Raw genomic sequence first — 13,028 nt, 5'->3', positions numbered from 1 at the left:
ACTTGGCACTGTAAGCATGATTGTTCTTATTTTACGAAAAATTCTAGTATTTTTACTTTCAGTTTGTGGCATTTTAGCACTTTCCGTCAGAAATGTGGTATTATAGCTATTTCACAAACTGGTCACACAGTTAAGAACACAAGAGCTAACAAGTTGGCTGGCAAACTATCGTGGGACATTCAACAAAAACCAATTTATTAAATCAAACAATTCAAAGGTGGTGCAAAATGAACACGTCACATATAGTACTCATGATCTGTTTCATAGTTGGCGTCGGTCAGACGGCGCTGGCGCTCAAAGAGGACGACTGCGAAGGTGCGTACATAGGTGTAGAAATGTGCCGTTGATGGCCACGTATGTATAAACTGTTCTAGAACAGATTTTCACTGAAACTTAATTACAGTTTGCGTGAAGACTGTCAAACGTTTTGCCGACACACTGGACGACGCGACAAAGAAGGATTACAAATTGATTGAAACAGCATTCAAGAAATACTGCAAGACACAGAAAAACAAGGAGCACAGATTTGTAAGTAGCCCAAGGCCAATTTGCCGGTAAACAGGTTGTCTAACCAATCTATCAATGAAACACATATATATATTTGAAACCACGTAGTGCTACTACCTGGGCGGTCTTGAGGAGTCTGCCACAGGAATCTTAAATGAGCTGAGCAAGCCACTGAGCTGGTCAATGCCAGCGGAGAAAGTCTGTGAGAAACTGAAGAAGAAGGATGCACAAATTTGCGATTTGCGTTATGGTATGTAATTTTCGCGTAGTTGATGACGTATGTAGTTGCTATATTTCTATATCTTCATTTAATTGCACAGAGAAACAAATTGATTTGAACAGCGTGGATCTCAAGAAACTGAAAGTTCGCGATCTGAAGAAGATCCTCAACGACTGGGATGAGAGCTGTGACGGTTGTCTTGAAAAATCAGATTTTATTAAGCGTATCGAGGAGCTCAAGCCAAAGTATTCGCGAAATGAACTGTAAACACATTTACATAGCTATTTACAAGACACACACGCCCACTCAATACTTAACTACACCCACATACATATATTTTAGTTAATTTACAATTTTGATAGACTTTGAGAGAAAAATATCTATTTTGAAATAAAAAAAAAGCAGAAAATGTGGCAGAAGACATAATAAAACCCACATTGACCTCATACAGTTTCGCATTTTTTATTGTTTTATTTACGTGTTAACAACATTACTTTCTCAATACAAAAATTACAACAAAAATTAGTGGACAGTGATGCTAGATAATTGTAAATGTTAAGTAATTCGATTGCACTTACTACGGGCCCCATACATTTTATTTACTTAAGCTATATGTATTCGTCTATGCCAAGTTGGGCACGCATTTTTAAATAATTAAATTAAAATTATTAGTTAAACATATGAGCTAATTACGAACATAAGCAGTTTTAGTATTATCAACTAACAGATAAGATGCATATGGTGTATCAGCCGTGACTGGATGGTGCGACCGGGCAATCAACGACGATAGGGCTGCTTGTTGTAACGTCCACGTTCGCTTTCCTCGGCCAGATTTGCGTATTCGCTATAAACGACGCACCAACAATATGTGAGCACAGCTGAAAAAGATCAATATATTTCGTTACATTTGTCGCTTGCACAAATCTACAAAAAGATGGGCGTTTGCGCTGTTCAATATAAGTCTAACTAAAAGCATACTTTCGGGCTAAAAACTAAAAACGCGAAACAACGAATGCTAACATTCAAAATTTAATTTTAGGACCGGACTTTATTCAGCGGATGTACGAAATAGTAAACTAAACTGAGCCATAGAACCATGAACTAAAATTCAAGTAATTCTCATAAATACTGGATAATAAAAATAAAGATTAGTTGCACATACTATAATTATATCGATGGAGGAATGTGGCTATAACTTGGGGAACAATAAAATTCGAAAATCTAAAAGTCTGGACTTGCAACAAATTCAATTGTAGTCTTTGTTTCATTAACTGGTAAAATATGCCTTTACTCAAGTCACGAATTTTGGCTAAAGCTTGACAAAAAAAAAAAAACAACCTAACAGCTTGCGGTCTTTTATATGCGAGTGTCTACTGTTGCCGTTTATTATGTTTGCCATTTGGCAGCTAAACTAATTGCGTGGCAAGCACTTCGCGCCTCATTTGTCAGCAGACCGAACTCCTCCGTCCGTGCCGTCACTTGCTTTCAACATGCAGGTAATCGGCGCATGATAAATGCGTCAATAAAGTGCATTAAACGGCATCCGGTGCTAAAAACCGCACAAGTAGAAGCCACTAAAGGCCGTCGTGGATATCCACTTACCACAACAAATCAGGCCGAAGATCAGCCACAGAACGCCCGTGAGTACAAAACCATCGATGAAGAAGACAACGCCCGTGTAGATTACAGATATCAGCAGGCCAATGGCAATCAATATGCCCAGCACCACCCAAGGAACCATCAGGTAATGATTGCGCTGTAAAAATAAACATATGTGTAAATGCAAACTGGCGTAATTTATATCAGGATATATATACGCACTTTGAGAACGCCAGCGATCATCAGCAATGAAATTAATATTGTCATGCATAGATTTATCACCAGTATGATTTTTACTATATCGTTTGGTATAAAATCGAAGATAATTGTCTTGAAGTGCACACGTGTTGTGAATATCACAATTATCGTGATTATGGATAGCACAATGGCCAGGACTCCGGATATAACTGAGCCATTGCGTGTCGACTGGCACATGCAGCAGGAGTTAACGAGTGGCTTCGGCATTTCGAATGAGATTTTTAAATTAACTGAAAATATATATATATATAAAAAAAAACCAACAATTTATTAAAAAAAGTTATAAAACAATATTGGAAATAACCAATTTAATTAAAGTTCATTTACTTCAAGAAAACTACAAAATAAGTGCTCGAAACGAGTAGTTGCAAGGGCATATCATATTAGATCGCATAGATGTTTTTTCTCTAGATATTTTTTTCTATATACAGGTAAACGCCTGGCATTAACGTTATCATTTTTATTAAGGTTCGCTGAACTGTTTGTCAGCATCGTTAAAATAATGAGGTGGTGTTGCAATTTTCAGATGCATTACCCACACGTCGTTTGCTTTGCTTTGGCCAATACCCCGTATCTTATCTGCGATGCGTAATAACACATTAATATATGACATTTGTTTTCGCAGCAGTCCGACTAACCGCGAGTATTTATGGCATGTCTATTGTGTACACCTTGACTTCATTGTCTACGGCCAAAGGTAAGGAGAAAACAGATTTCTGTGACGTAAAACAAATTATATTTAAAATTAGAAACAGCACAATAACAAAAGCGCCTAAAATATTCAAATGTTGCTCCGACCGGGTACATCAAATTTTTAAATATAGCTATGAAATAAATCAACGAATTGAACACAACGCTTACAATGTTTTCTCTTGAAATTGTATACTTAATCAATTGAACAGCGCCAATTTGCTTGCAGGAGTTTTGGAAAGCTGATATCATCCACATGAGATACACACACACACACACATACACACAACTACACACAGATACATTTAAACGATGCATCATCGATTGCAGCCTACGGGCATTGTCATTAAATTAATCAAACGCTTAACATGCAACGCCGACAACGGCAGCTCCAATTTGATGTTGGCACATGCAAATTCAAATTTAGCCGGTTCGTATCTATCGGATGCATAGTTACAGCTTGAATGTGCCGCCTAACAAGTTTGGGCCTGGGGCCATGCGATGTCGCTGATGAGATAATCACACGCCAAAATGTCTTGTCATACATCGAAAACACTTTACAAAACAGTTTCCAGTCTAAGATCAGGAACTACTGAATATATGTATGAATATATATTGTTTTTTTGTACCAATCTCTTTTGCCAGCTGGCCGTAAATTCAGTTAAGCGAATATCCGTTGCGTTCACGTTTCTTCACACCTCACCAAAAAACAAAAAAAAAAAAAAAAACAAGAAAACAAATATTGTCTAAATAAATATGAGTGAAGAGGCAGAGCATGATGATCTAAGTCTCTTTACTCTTAGTCATCCTAACTAAAGAATTTTGTTAAGATATTTAAGAGAAGTTGCTTTTTTCCGTCTTTTCGACCCATTCAGTAAACAAAGTCGCCTATTTAGTTTTAAAGTTTTAAGCTTTTAACAAAATTGCATTATGATAAGCTCTAGTATCAATGTTGCCTTAACAGTTAGTTTGTTATCGAGGTTTCTTTCTTCAAATCAAATAAAACATAAAATTGTTTGAGATACAGTTTATTTGTACGGGAATCTAATTGTATACCAAATATAATATTTCTAGCTATTATAGGTCCGAACAAATATTAAAACCAAGTTCATAAACAAATAGATAACGTTCCGAACTTTAGGTTTTTGGCCTTTATAGTCGCTGAGATCAACACGATTATAGCACGAGCAGGCAGAACCATTCCAATTTTCAATGGGTATACAAAGAACCTCGCAAAAATCAGATGCGAAATAGCTCAAAGCGAACGGCGCAAAAGCGTGCGAAGATGTGAAACAGAATCTTGAAAATGAGCAAAAGTAAACACACTAAACAAATTACGCAATTAAATAGGATAGAGAGCGGTAGAGGAAGGGAATGAGAGTAAACATTTTATGGCCACATATCAAACATGTGAGTGAGATCGGAGAGCGGTTTTAGAGTAAACCAGACACATGGCGCGTTTTCGATGCGTTTTCGACGCGTTTCGCACGCGTCTTTCGGCACAACATTTTAGTTGTTTAAATAGTGAATAAATTGAATTTGATGAAATTAATATGCGCAGTTGCCACAGACCTTCTAGGGCTTCTATATACAGTTACAAAACGCAAAAGTTTGCCATGTCTATTGTCATATGATATGCTAACTACATATGTGGCCAGAGAGATTGCTCTGAATGCCCGATACCAGAGTCTGTCCTGGTTACTGTAATGCCAGAGTACAGCACTTGAAGCTCTTGATGCGGCCAATTAGCTGGACTGTGAGACAACCCACATCCATTGGAACTGTGGCATGCCAGCTATGTGAACCCACACACGACTGTCTAGGTGGCGGAACGCCTAAGTGCTAGGTGCGTCACGCTTTCCAGGCGAATCCATGTACTAATAGCCCCAGTAATAACCACATTTAAATCTAATGTTGACGTTAACTTCCGCTTGCATACAATTAAAATGGGCCACCAGCTGCCAGCTGGTGGTATGTGCTCAAAGCTCAGACTGAGTCAAGTTCAAGCGAACGCGGGGGCGGGCAAATGCGCACGACACGAGCGCGGCACGCTGGCGACTTTTCTGAAGAATTTCCGCGGCGGCTTCGATGATTATGTGGGCTTCAGTTGGCAAGTGTTTGACAAGTGCAACTGGTGGCGCGATTGTCAGAGTGCAACGTGTTGAAGTTTCCGCCCACGCGTTATTCAGCTGCAGCAGAGAAAATGCTGCTGAGTGTCGAAAATTGTGAAAGGCTGCCAGCCAAAAGTGCTTGAAAGCGAGCTCAAAAGGCCTTTAAGTAGCATGTCTTTGCAATTGCAGATGAGAAGGCAAGCAGGTGTAGCTTTTAAGATTAAACTACAGCTACCGAACGGATTTGGTTGTTGTGTCAAGTGATCGAAAGACACATTTACACAAGAATCAGAAAGTTGGTGCGACTAATAAACATATATAGCTGATATAATTACTTCGAAAGAGGCACAATATATTGAGCACAAGAGCTGAAATACTTGATATGAAACCTAAAATTAGAATTTCAAACCAATTTTCTTAGTTTTTACTTTTATTTAGTAAGCTATTGTAAATGTTTAATATATTTTAAACAAATTTGTATTTATATATATTCAATAAGCCAGTTGCCTGGCTTAGCTTAACTCTCTTACAAATTAAAAAAGCTGAAAAGAATTGCAAATATTACTGCCCAGAAGTTTCTACTTTAGTTGCATCTCGACTGGCCCATTAAAATATTAAAAATTGAATGAGTAAAGCATTTTTAACATCGTAGTCAATCCTGACTTTTTGGCCTAACGTCTACACAAAAACCACCCGCAGTGAAAGCCGTGAAATGCATATTGTCAATATAAATCATGTCAACTGCTCTGATTTTAAATCCAGCTCGAAGATAAAAGCCTCTAACTTTATGGGTTAATCAAGTATCACAAATCAACTTGCGCAAGGCGTAAAGCATAATTTGCTTGTGCAGCTAGAGCACGTGTTCAGTTTTATAATCTTGTAGATAAAATGCATGTATTTGTTATTTATCTTTAAATCATTTATCGTGCTGTTGTTCACTTTAAACTTTGCCGCACTTTTGTTTGACCCGAGGCGCCCTCCGCCTCGCACACAATTTGTTTGCGCATCGACGCTTAATTAAATTTGACATTTTCTGTGCTACTTTTTACGCGCTACACAATGCAAACAAAAGCGTATTGTATCTGTTCTTCAATTGAGATTCGATGTAGCTTTAAATTGCTCAATCTGTGCTGGCTAGTGGGCGCACATGTTTCCATCCGTTGAGCCCTGGCAAACCGGTCAAAAATCGTTCTACCAAATTTGACAAGCTAAAAGCACGCGGCGAGTTTTTGTTATATATATACTTTTTGTTTTTACCAAAACTCGAATTGTTGCTTGGCTTTTGGGAATGATAATTTTCCTATATACGTTGTTTGTTTGTTAGTCTTTCCGCTTGAGGCTCTCAATCACTTGACTGGTAAATGCCACAAGTATATGTCAATTAAAATTGTTGCAGCTGCATTGCTCGATTGCCGCCTTTGAAGTTGTTGGGTGAACGAACGTTTTTCACATCAACTTTTAGCACACGCACATGGCGCTTTGTATTGTATCTTTGAGATACATTTTGGCGCGTATCTGTCATTAAGACAGTGTGCGTATGTGTATCGCCATAGACTGCTGTCAACATCAACATCAACATCATGGTCATGAACAGACATTGAACGCGTTCAACAACTAAATCTAATATAATTCTCTAAGATTTTTCTTTCGCTTTGTGCGAAAGTGAGAAACCTATGAGAGAGAACATGATATCAAAAATTGCCATAAAAATGATTCATTTATGAAACGAGCGAGCAAGCTGAATTATAAATAGTCCACAAGGTCGCGAGAATTGCGATCTCTAAAAATCTATATATTTAAAAAAAATAATATGCTTTTAGTCGGCCTCCGTTGGCTCGGACAGTCGGACAATCGGGCAGTCGGGGCAGTTACCTCAGAGATCTATATAATGGAATTATCTGATCTGTCTTGTCATGTAGTTTTTTCGGGAATTATATCCATTTATAAAAAACCATCAAAAACGTTTATTCAAAAAAATTGGTATATATGTTCGTGATTTATTTGCCTTTCAAACAATTTGTGTACCACTGTGCCAAAGTCAACGCCTACTTCTTCTATATATGAAGGTGTGCGGCTCTCTCGTTTATGGCATTAGAACATATTTCTAGAAATGTATTCCATTTAGTATTCCGCTATTTTATCTTATTGCGTGCCTGATTGCCTTGTAAATTTTAACCTTCACGTTTTGTTGCTCTTTCTTTTGGCATTTTAAGGGGCATACACTGCAAAGACAATGCTCGAACGGGTATATTAAGCTGGCAAATCAAAATCCCTATTACTATTACTCATGGGTATCTGTCATTATTTTGTTATCCTGATGATATTAGATATTTTTTGATAACTTTAATTTTAAAAATGAAACTAATAATCATTTCTATGATTCTATATCAGAAAATAAATTTCATATACATTTCTTTATTAAAATGTGTATTGAACAATTCTATATTCAATTTTCATAGATAACCAAGGGAATAAATTTGATCCCTACTCAATATTGACATCTATTAAGTATGGCTAGATAAATGCATAAATGGCTTCGGACTCGGTTCGTAATAAATATTCCGGGTTCGAACCAGTTTTTTTCTTCAAAACCGTCTCGCAACTAGATATGCCCTACAGTACAGGGCAATCTATAGTCAAGAAACGTAATCTTTACGCTTTGTTTTTATTTCATGTTCATTAGTTTTTAATGTGTGTGCATATTTAAACCTAAAAGGGAGCCCAATGAGACGTTGTAGTTGCCCCTAATTGATGTACGCCCGGCGATTTTAGCTTAAATGAATCATAGCAGTATCTTTTTGTCCCCAGCAACAAAATACACCATAAACACTATATACATATATAAAATCTCCGTCACACATGAATCAGGTACGATATTATTCTGGGCTCGTCTTTTCTTATTGGGCATGAATGTGATTTTTATTGGCCACAGCTGACTGGCATATCTAAAAAGTGGCTCAAAACGTTTGCCAAAAATACTAATTTATGCACAGAATACTTTTTTAAACAATTTCCACATGTTATGACTTGCATCATTTGCAAGGCTTTAGTATTTTTGTTTCTTCATATATGCGTACTTATTTTAAAGGGAGATCTTGAGGTCCAGAGACGTTTTCAACTCGCATGCCCAAATATAAATTTCAGCATTACAGGTTGTCGTTGCTAAATTCAATGTCAACACGTTCTCGAGCAGTGGGAGATGGAGCTGACATCATGTCGGGCACTGCAGCAGAGCACAGTTGAGCTCAGAGCAAAGGAAATACATATCGAACTTTATATAGTATATGCACACATACACATGTATGTGTACCCATGTCTATATAGAGCACAGTTGCAAAAGCAAAAATAAATTTTCAAAAAAAAAAAAAAAATAAACAAACAAACTTTTGTTGTGCGCATAATTTTTCATCAATGCCGTCAACCAATTGGGTCAGACGCAATTGCACGATCAGAACCCAAACGGGAGTCAAAACAATTAGTGGATATTATTAGTAATAACATTTAATTGTGGCTGTTTTGTTTGTTTTGCTCAGCGTATTAATTATAATTTGTCGGGTTGCTGTTGCAGGCGCTCAGAAATTGCTGAGCTTTGAAACGCGATCGTGTCGAAGTCGAAGTCAAGTGATCATTGGATCATTTGAATATTGAAATTGCTGTCGACGACGAAAACAACAACAATAACCATACAGACAACTTTAACGACAACGACAGCTAAATGAAATTGAATATATTTTGTATAAATAATAAAAAGAAAAACACGACTACGTCTGCGACTGCGACTTGCGATCGTCAACGGCAGACGATCGCCTTAGACTCAAACAGCTGGGTATTGGGACTAGGAACTCGGGTAGCTCGGGTCCCCCACCAACTGAAAGCTGTACGCCTGTTATTTCAATTTCGTGGCGATCGTTTATCACTTGATTTGCATTTAGCAATCAATCGATCGATCAAGCTGCCCAATGACCAGTGCCCAGGCACGAACGCATAGACTATATACACTATGAAATGGCAGTTGCATTGCTTGCATCGCTTGCCAATTGGCTGCTGATAATGTCAGACACTTGGCATTTGCATTAGCATTATCCATCCGCATTAAATGCTGCCAAATGTGTCGGCAGAATGCCAATTTTAATTTCACTTACACTTTCTACTTTTGCGCGCACTTTACTTTTTATTGAAAGCCTATTTGCACACACAATTAATGACAATTAATTATTTTCTTATATTCCGAATATTTTTATTTGATCATATGCCTGCCTTGTTTTTATTTTAACACGGCGTTTGGCTCGGTTTTTACGCGCGTTTCTGTTGTGGTTGCGGCGAGTTTCACGTAGCGACTGAAACCGCGCGCTGCTCATGAGAGTCGCATAGAGAGGCGATTGACAGCAACGGGAGTCGCTCTCAATGTTGGCTGCTGCGACGCGGACCGCTGCGTTGATTAAGTTTTTTCTGTGGCGTAGAAAAGTTCTAAAACTAAAGGTTGCTAGCTATTGCTCAAGCTTTCGTTGAGAAGCTTTCTCTGCGTTGGGAGCTTGTAAATCTAAAAACCTGTTATTGATATTGCTTTTTGTTTTTCCATGCGCGCGTCTCTTCCATAACATTATTAAACAGAAAACCAAAAACTTAACATTGAACCTTTGTTTGTTCCACGGTATCAGTTACAACGTTTTGCACTAGAAGTTCCAACAAATCATTAAAAGTCGCTCATTACCTGGGCCGCCGTTCATAGTTGTTGTTCTTGTCACTGGATTTCTAAGAAGTCTGCTGCACATGAGCGTCTCGCACGCCATCCTGTACCGACTGCAGCCCCACTCTCCGTCCCGGCATCCGTATGCCAGGCATCCGTACGAAGACTAGTCATTTAAGATACGAGCCATAGATATGATGCCAACACGCTCGGCAGTCGACCATTTTTGGTTAGTGGTCTGCTTGCCAGTTAGTGGTTTCTACATTTGTTTTTGGCCATTTCACCTATGTACGTGTACAAATGGTAAATGCCTAGATTCAACTTATTGGCAGTTTGTTTCCTTTGCCATCGGCGAGAGTTTGTGGGCAGTTAACTACTTTCCTTCCATTTCTATATTTCTATTCATAGGTCGGTACACTTTGTTTGTTGCTAAGCCAACACCTTCTACTAAGTTAATTAAGACTGAATATTTCTTGATCAGAACAACATGCTAAAAATAGATATGGCCCTCTTCGTGTTGAGGCAAACCCCTTTCAGTACAAACTATACATATGTCGGGCATATTCACAATCTGTAAAAATGGAAATAAATATATTTCACATTTGATAAAAATGTTATTTTTACAAGAGTATTCAGTCTTCGCCTTTGGGAGAATACCTACTCTTTATTGCTTGACCTAAAAATGATCAATTGTATGTAAATTTGTGCTTAGCTTCATGTCGCAAAATAAAATCTCCTGGGAAGTTCACTGGAGCGCATCGATAGCAATTCTCTTTTTCTTTTCTTTATACCCTATACCAATGAAATGCCTACAAACGGGTAGCAATGTTCAAGCTATCAAAAGGAAGCGTCTGCAAAGCAAAACTCTAAGTGGTTATATACAATAGAAGTCAACTCAATATACGTAATAAAATTGAATTCTAACGCGTTCACTTTTTATGAGAATTATTCTCAATTTTAAGCGAAGTTAAGCTAGTATCTCCATATCAATTCATTAGTTTATATTGCCTAATAGGAAACTACAATATACTCGAGCATCCCCATGACTCGTTTAATTAATTTGATGTCGAGGATTTTTAAAAATGGGCTACCTAAGATATATGTATTTACTTTCTTGTTTGCATCATTGTGAAATAAAACTGAAAATAGAGTTATATTTCTCTTTTCTTTTCTGCTTTAAGATTAAATTAAAGATTTAACATAATAATTTGTTGCGCTTAATCAAAATTATCAAATCAAAAGGTCAACTTTCTTTTGTTGCGGTTGTACGATAGCTAAACGAATATAGTCTCAGCCAGAGAACTGTTTTTTTATCCGTGGACACCAGTTATGTATTCTAAGTTTTGCATATTTCAACATGTACAACAGAAGACCTAATTTGCATTAACACCATTTTCTCACAAAAGATAAGTATGTCTCATGTTATACAGAGGCGGAGGCCCACTATGCAGCTTTAAAAGTCTTACATTCTTACCGATTTATTCCATACAATATTATACCTAATTAATTATTTTTAAGCTTTACGTGGATTCATAATATAAAAACTTAAGTACTCTCTTATCGTTGACAGTCTTAAGTGAAGCTTAACAAGACAAGTACGCGCTTAACAAGGTATACGGAGGTACATATAGGATCAGGTTGTTTAAATTAGTATGGAAATTCAATCTGTCTTTATCACTCGACTAACAAATATACTATGCATACTATATATATTTTCGAAATAAATAATAAGACATAATATTTAGCAATGGATTGGTTATTTTGGCTGTATATTATGTTTTATTTGAAAATGTATATATTTTACAGTAAATAATTTAGTCAGGTATATAGAGAAATAATTAAGATAGTTAATTGTTTAGCAGTATAGCGTAACATTAAAGAAAACGAGCCCTTCTTTGTGTGTGTCCTCTCTAGGGATGCGTAGTTATTGATATACGTCTGCTTTGTAGCTTGTAATTCACTTTTTTGCGCAATTTAACCAATTTGATTTGACATTGACTATCCTGGAGTCGATCGCTGGCCTCGATCGGTGCCTCCGGATTGCGACTGCTGCTTTTGCTTTGCTTTGTTTTGTTTTAAAACTGACTATGCCTAACGAAAATTTTGTGTGACCTACAAAGATTGCACGGATGCACGCTGTTCTAGCTGGTACTGGAATTAACGTTTTTATTTGCTCTTGCCAGAAGCAGCAGCAGCAGCAGCAGCCGCTGCGTCCTCCTCTTTTTTCTTTTGCTTCTCTCGCATTAGTTCAGCGTCCCTAAAAAGTATTGTATTGTATTGTAGACGATCGTACAGCCTCTAAGGCAGCTTCCCACTTACCGGGCTTTGCGTTGTTCTACCGTGAGGCTATCTGTGCGCTTGCCTTTGGTTTGTTCAGCCAACTTCTTTTGGTTTTTGGCGCGCGCCAAGTCTCGTTGATTGCCACCTGAAGATCGACAAAGAATTATTATCTGAATTACAATCACTGTATATCTAAAAATGATCACAGACTTTCCGCCTAGTTACGCGTGCTAATTTGTTCTAGTTTAGGTAGAGAGGTTAGAAGCATACACGCTATGCATGTACTCATATGCATATGTATTTATATAGTACATATATATACGATTAGTCACAAGTCTTTAAATCGATAGACATGCGCCAATATTAAGGTAATCAAATCATAAAACTAAATTTGCAGCTTGGTAATTATTTAAAAATCTACATACAAATGTTTGATATACCCACAAAATGCACAATAAACAAAAAACGGAAACAAAGAAATGAAGAACGAAGTTAACCATCTGCCTACTTACGTGTCATTTTTGTGCTCCTTTTGGGCAGCTCCTTTATTTAAACAATTTTGATCCAAGTATTATATGTTTTATGCTCTTACTCGTAAAATTTTTTGTTTTATGTTTCGTGTAGTTGTACTGTCAAACGTCAGCAGCAGTGTGTTAAAGCATCGATACTGAAACCT

The 13,028-nt window shown here is 37.3% G+C and overlaps 3 protein-coding genes across 3 annotated transcripts; 1 reads left to right on the top strand and 2 right to left on the bottom strand.

Annotated features, from left to right (window-relative positions):
- Positions 1-123: 123 nt before the first annotated feature.
- On the top strand, positions 124-1,175 carry Manf (mesencephalic astrocyte-derived neurotrophic factor). Its single transcript, XM_002053174.4, has 4 exons — positions 124-315; positions 404-528; positions 616-757; positions 828-1,175. The coding sequence occupies exons 1-4, from the start codon at positions 228-230 to the stop codon at positions 992-994; spliced, it is 522 nt and encodes a 173-aa protein (XP_002053210.1). The 5' UTR covers positions 124-227; the 3' UTR covers positions 995-1,175.
- On the bottom strand, positions 1,174-9,727 carry LOC6631066 (uncharacterized). Its single transcript, XM_002053175.4, has 4 exons — positions 9,528-9,727; positions 2,549-2,814; positions 2,330-2,483; positions 1,174-1,605 (listed from the first exon to the last, which is right to left on the bottom strand). The coding sequence occupies exons 2-4, from the start codon at positions 2,789-2,791 to the stop codon at positions 1,505-1,507; spliced, it is 498 nt and encodes a 165-aa protein (XP_002053211.1). The 5' UTR covers positions 2,792-2,814; positions 9,528-9,727; the 3' UTR covers positions 1,174-1,504.
- Positions 9,728-11,812: 2,085 nt separating this feature from the next.
- On the bottom strand, positions 11,813-13,022 carry LOC6631067 (putative SERF-like protein). The gene is made up of 3 exons (XM_002053176.4): positions 12,865-13,022; positions 12,392-12,497; positions 11,813-12,329 (listed from the first exon to the last, which is right to left on the bottom strand). Exons 1-3 carry the CDS (start codon positions 12,869-12,871, stop codon positions 12,239-12,241), a joined length of 204 nt encoding a protein of 67 aa, XP_002053212.1. The 5' UTR covers positions 12,872-13,022; the 3' UTR covers positions 11,813-12,238.
- Between the last annotated feature and the right edge of the window lie 6 nt (positions 13,023-13,028).

Source organism: Drosophila virilis, chromosome 2, assembly GCF_030788295.1.
Source record: "Drosophila virilis strain 15010-1051.87 chromosome 2, Dvir_AGI_RSII-ME, whole genome shotgun sequence".
NCBI lineage: Eukaryota > Metazoa > Arthropoda > Insecta > Diptera > Drosophilidae > Drosophila > Drosophila virilis.
This window is presented reverse-complemented; position numbering and strand designations above follow the sequence as displayed.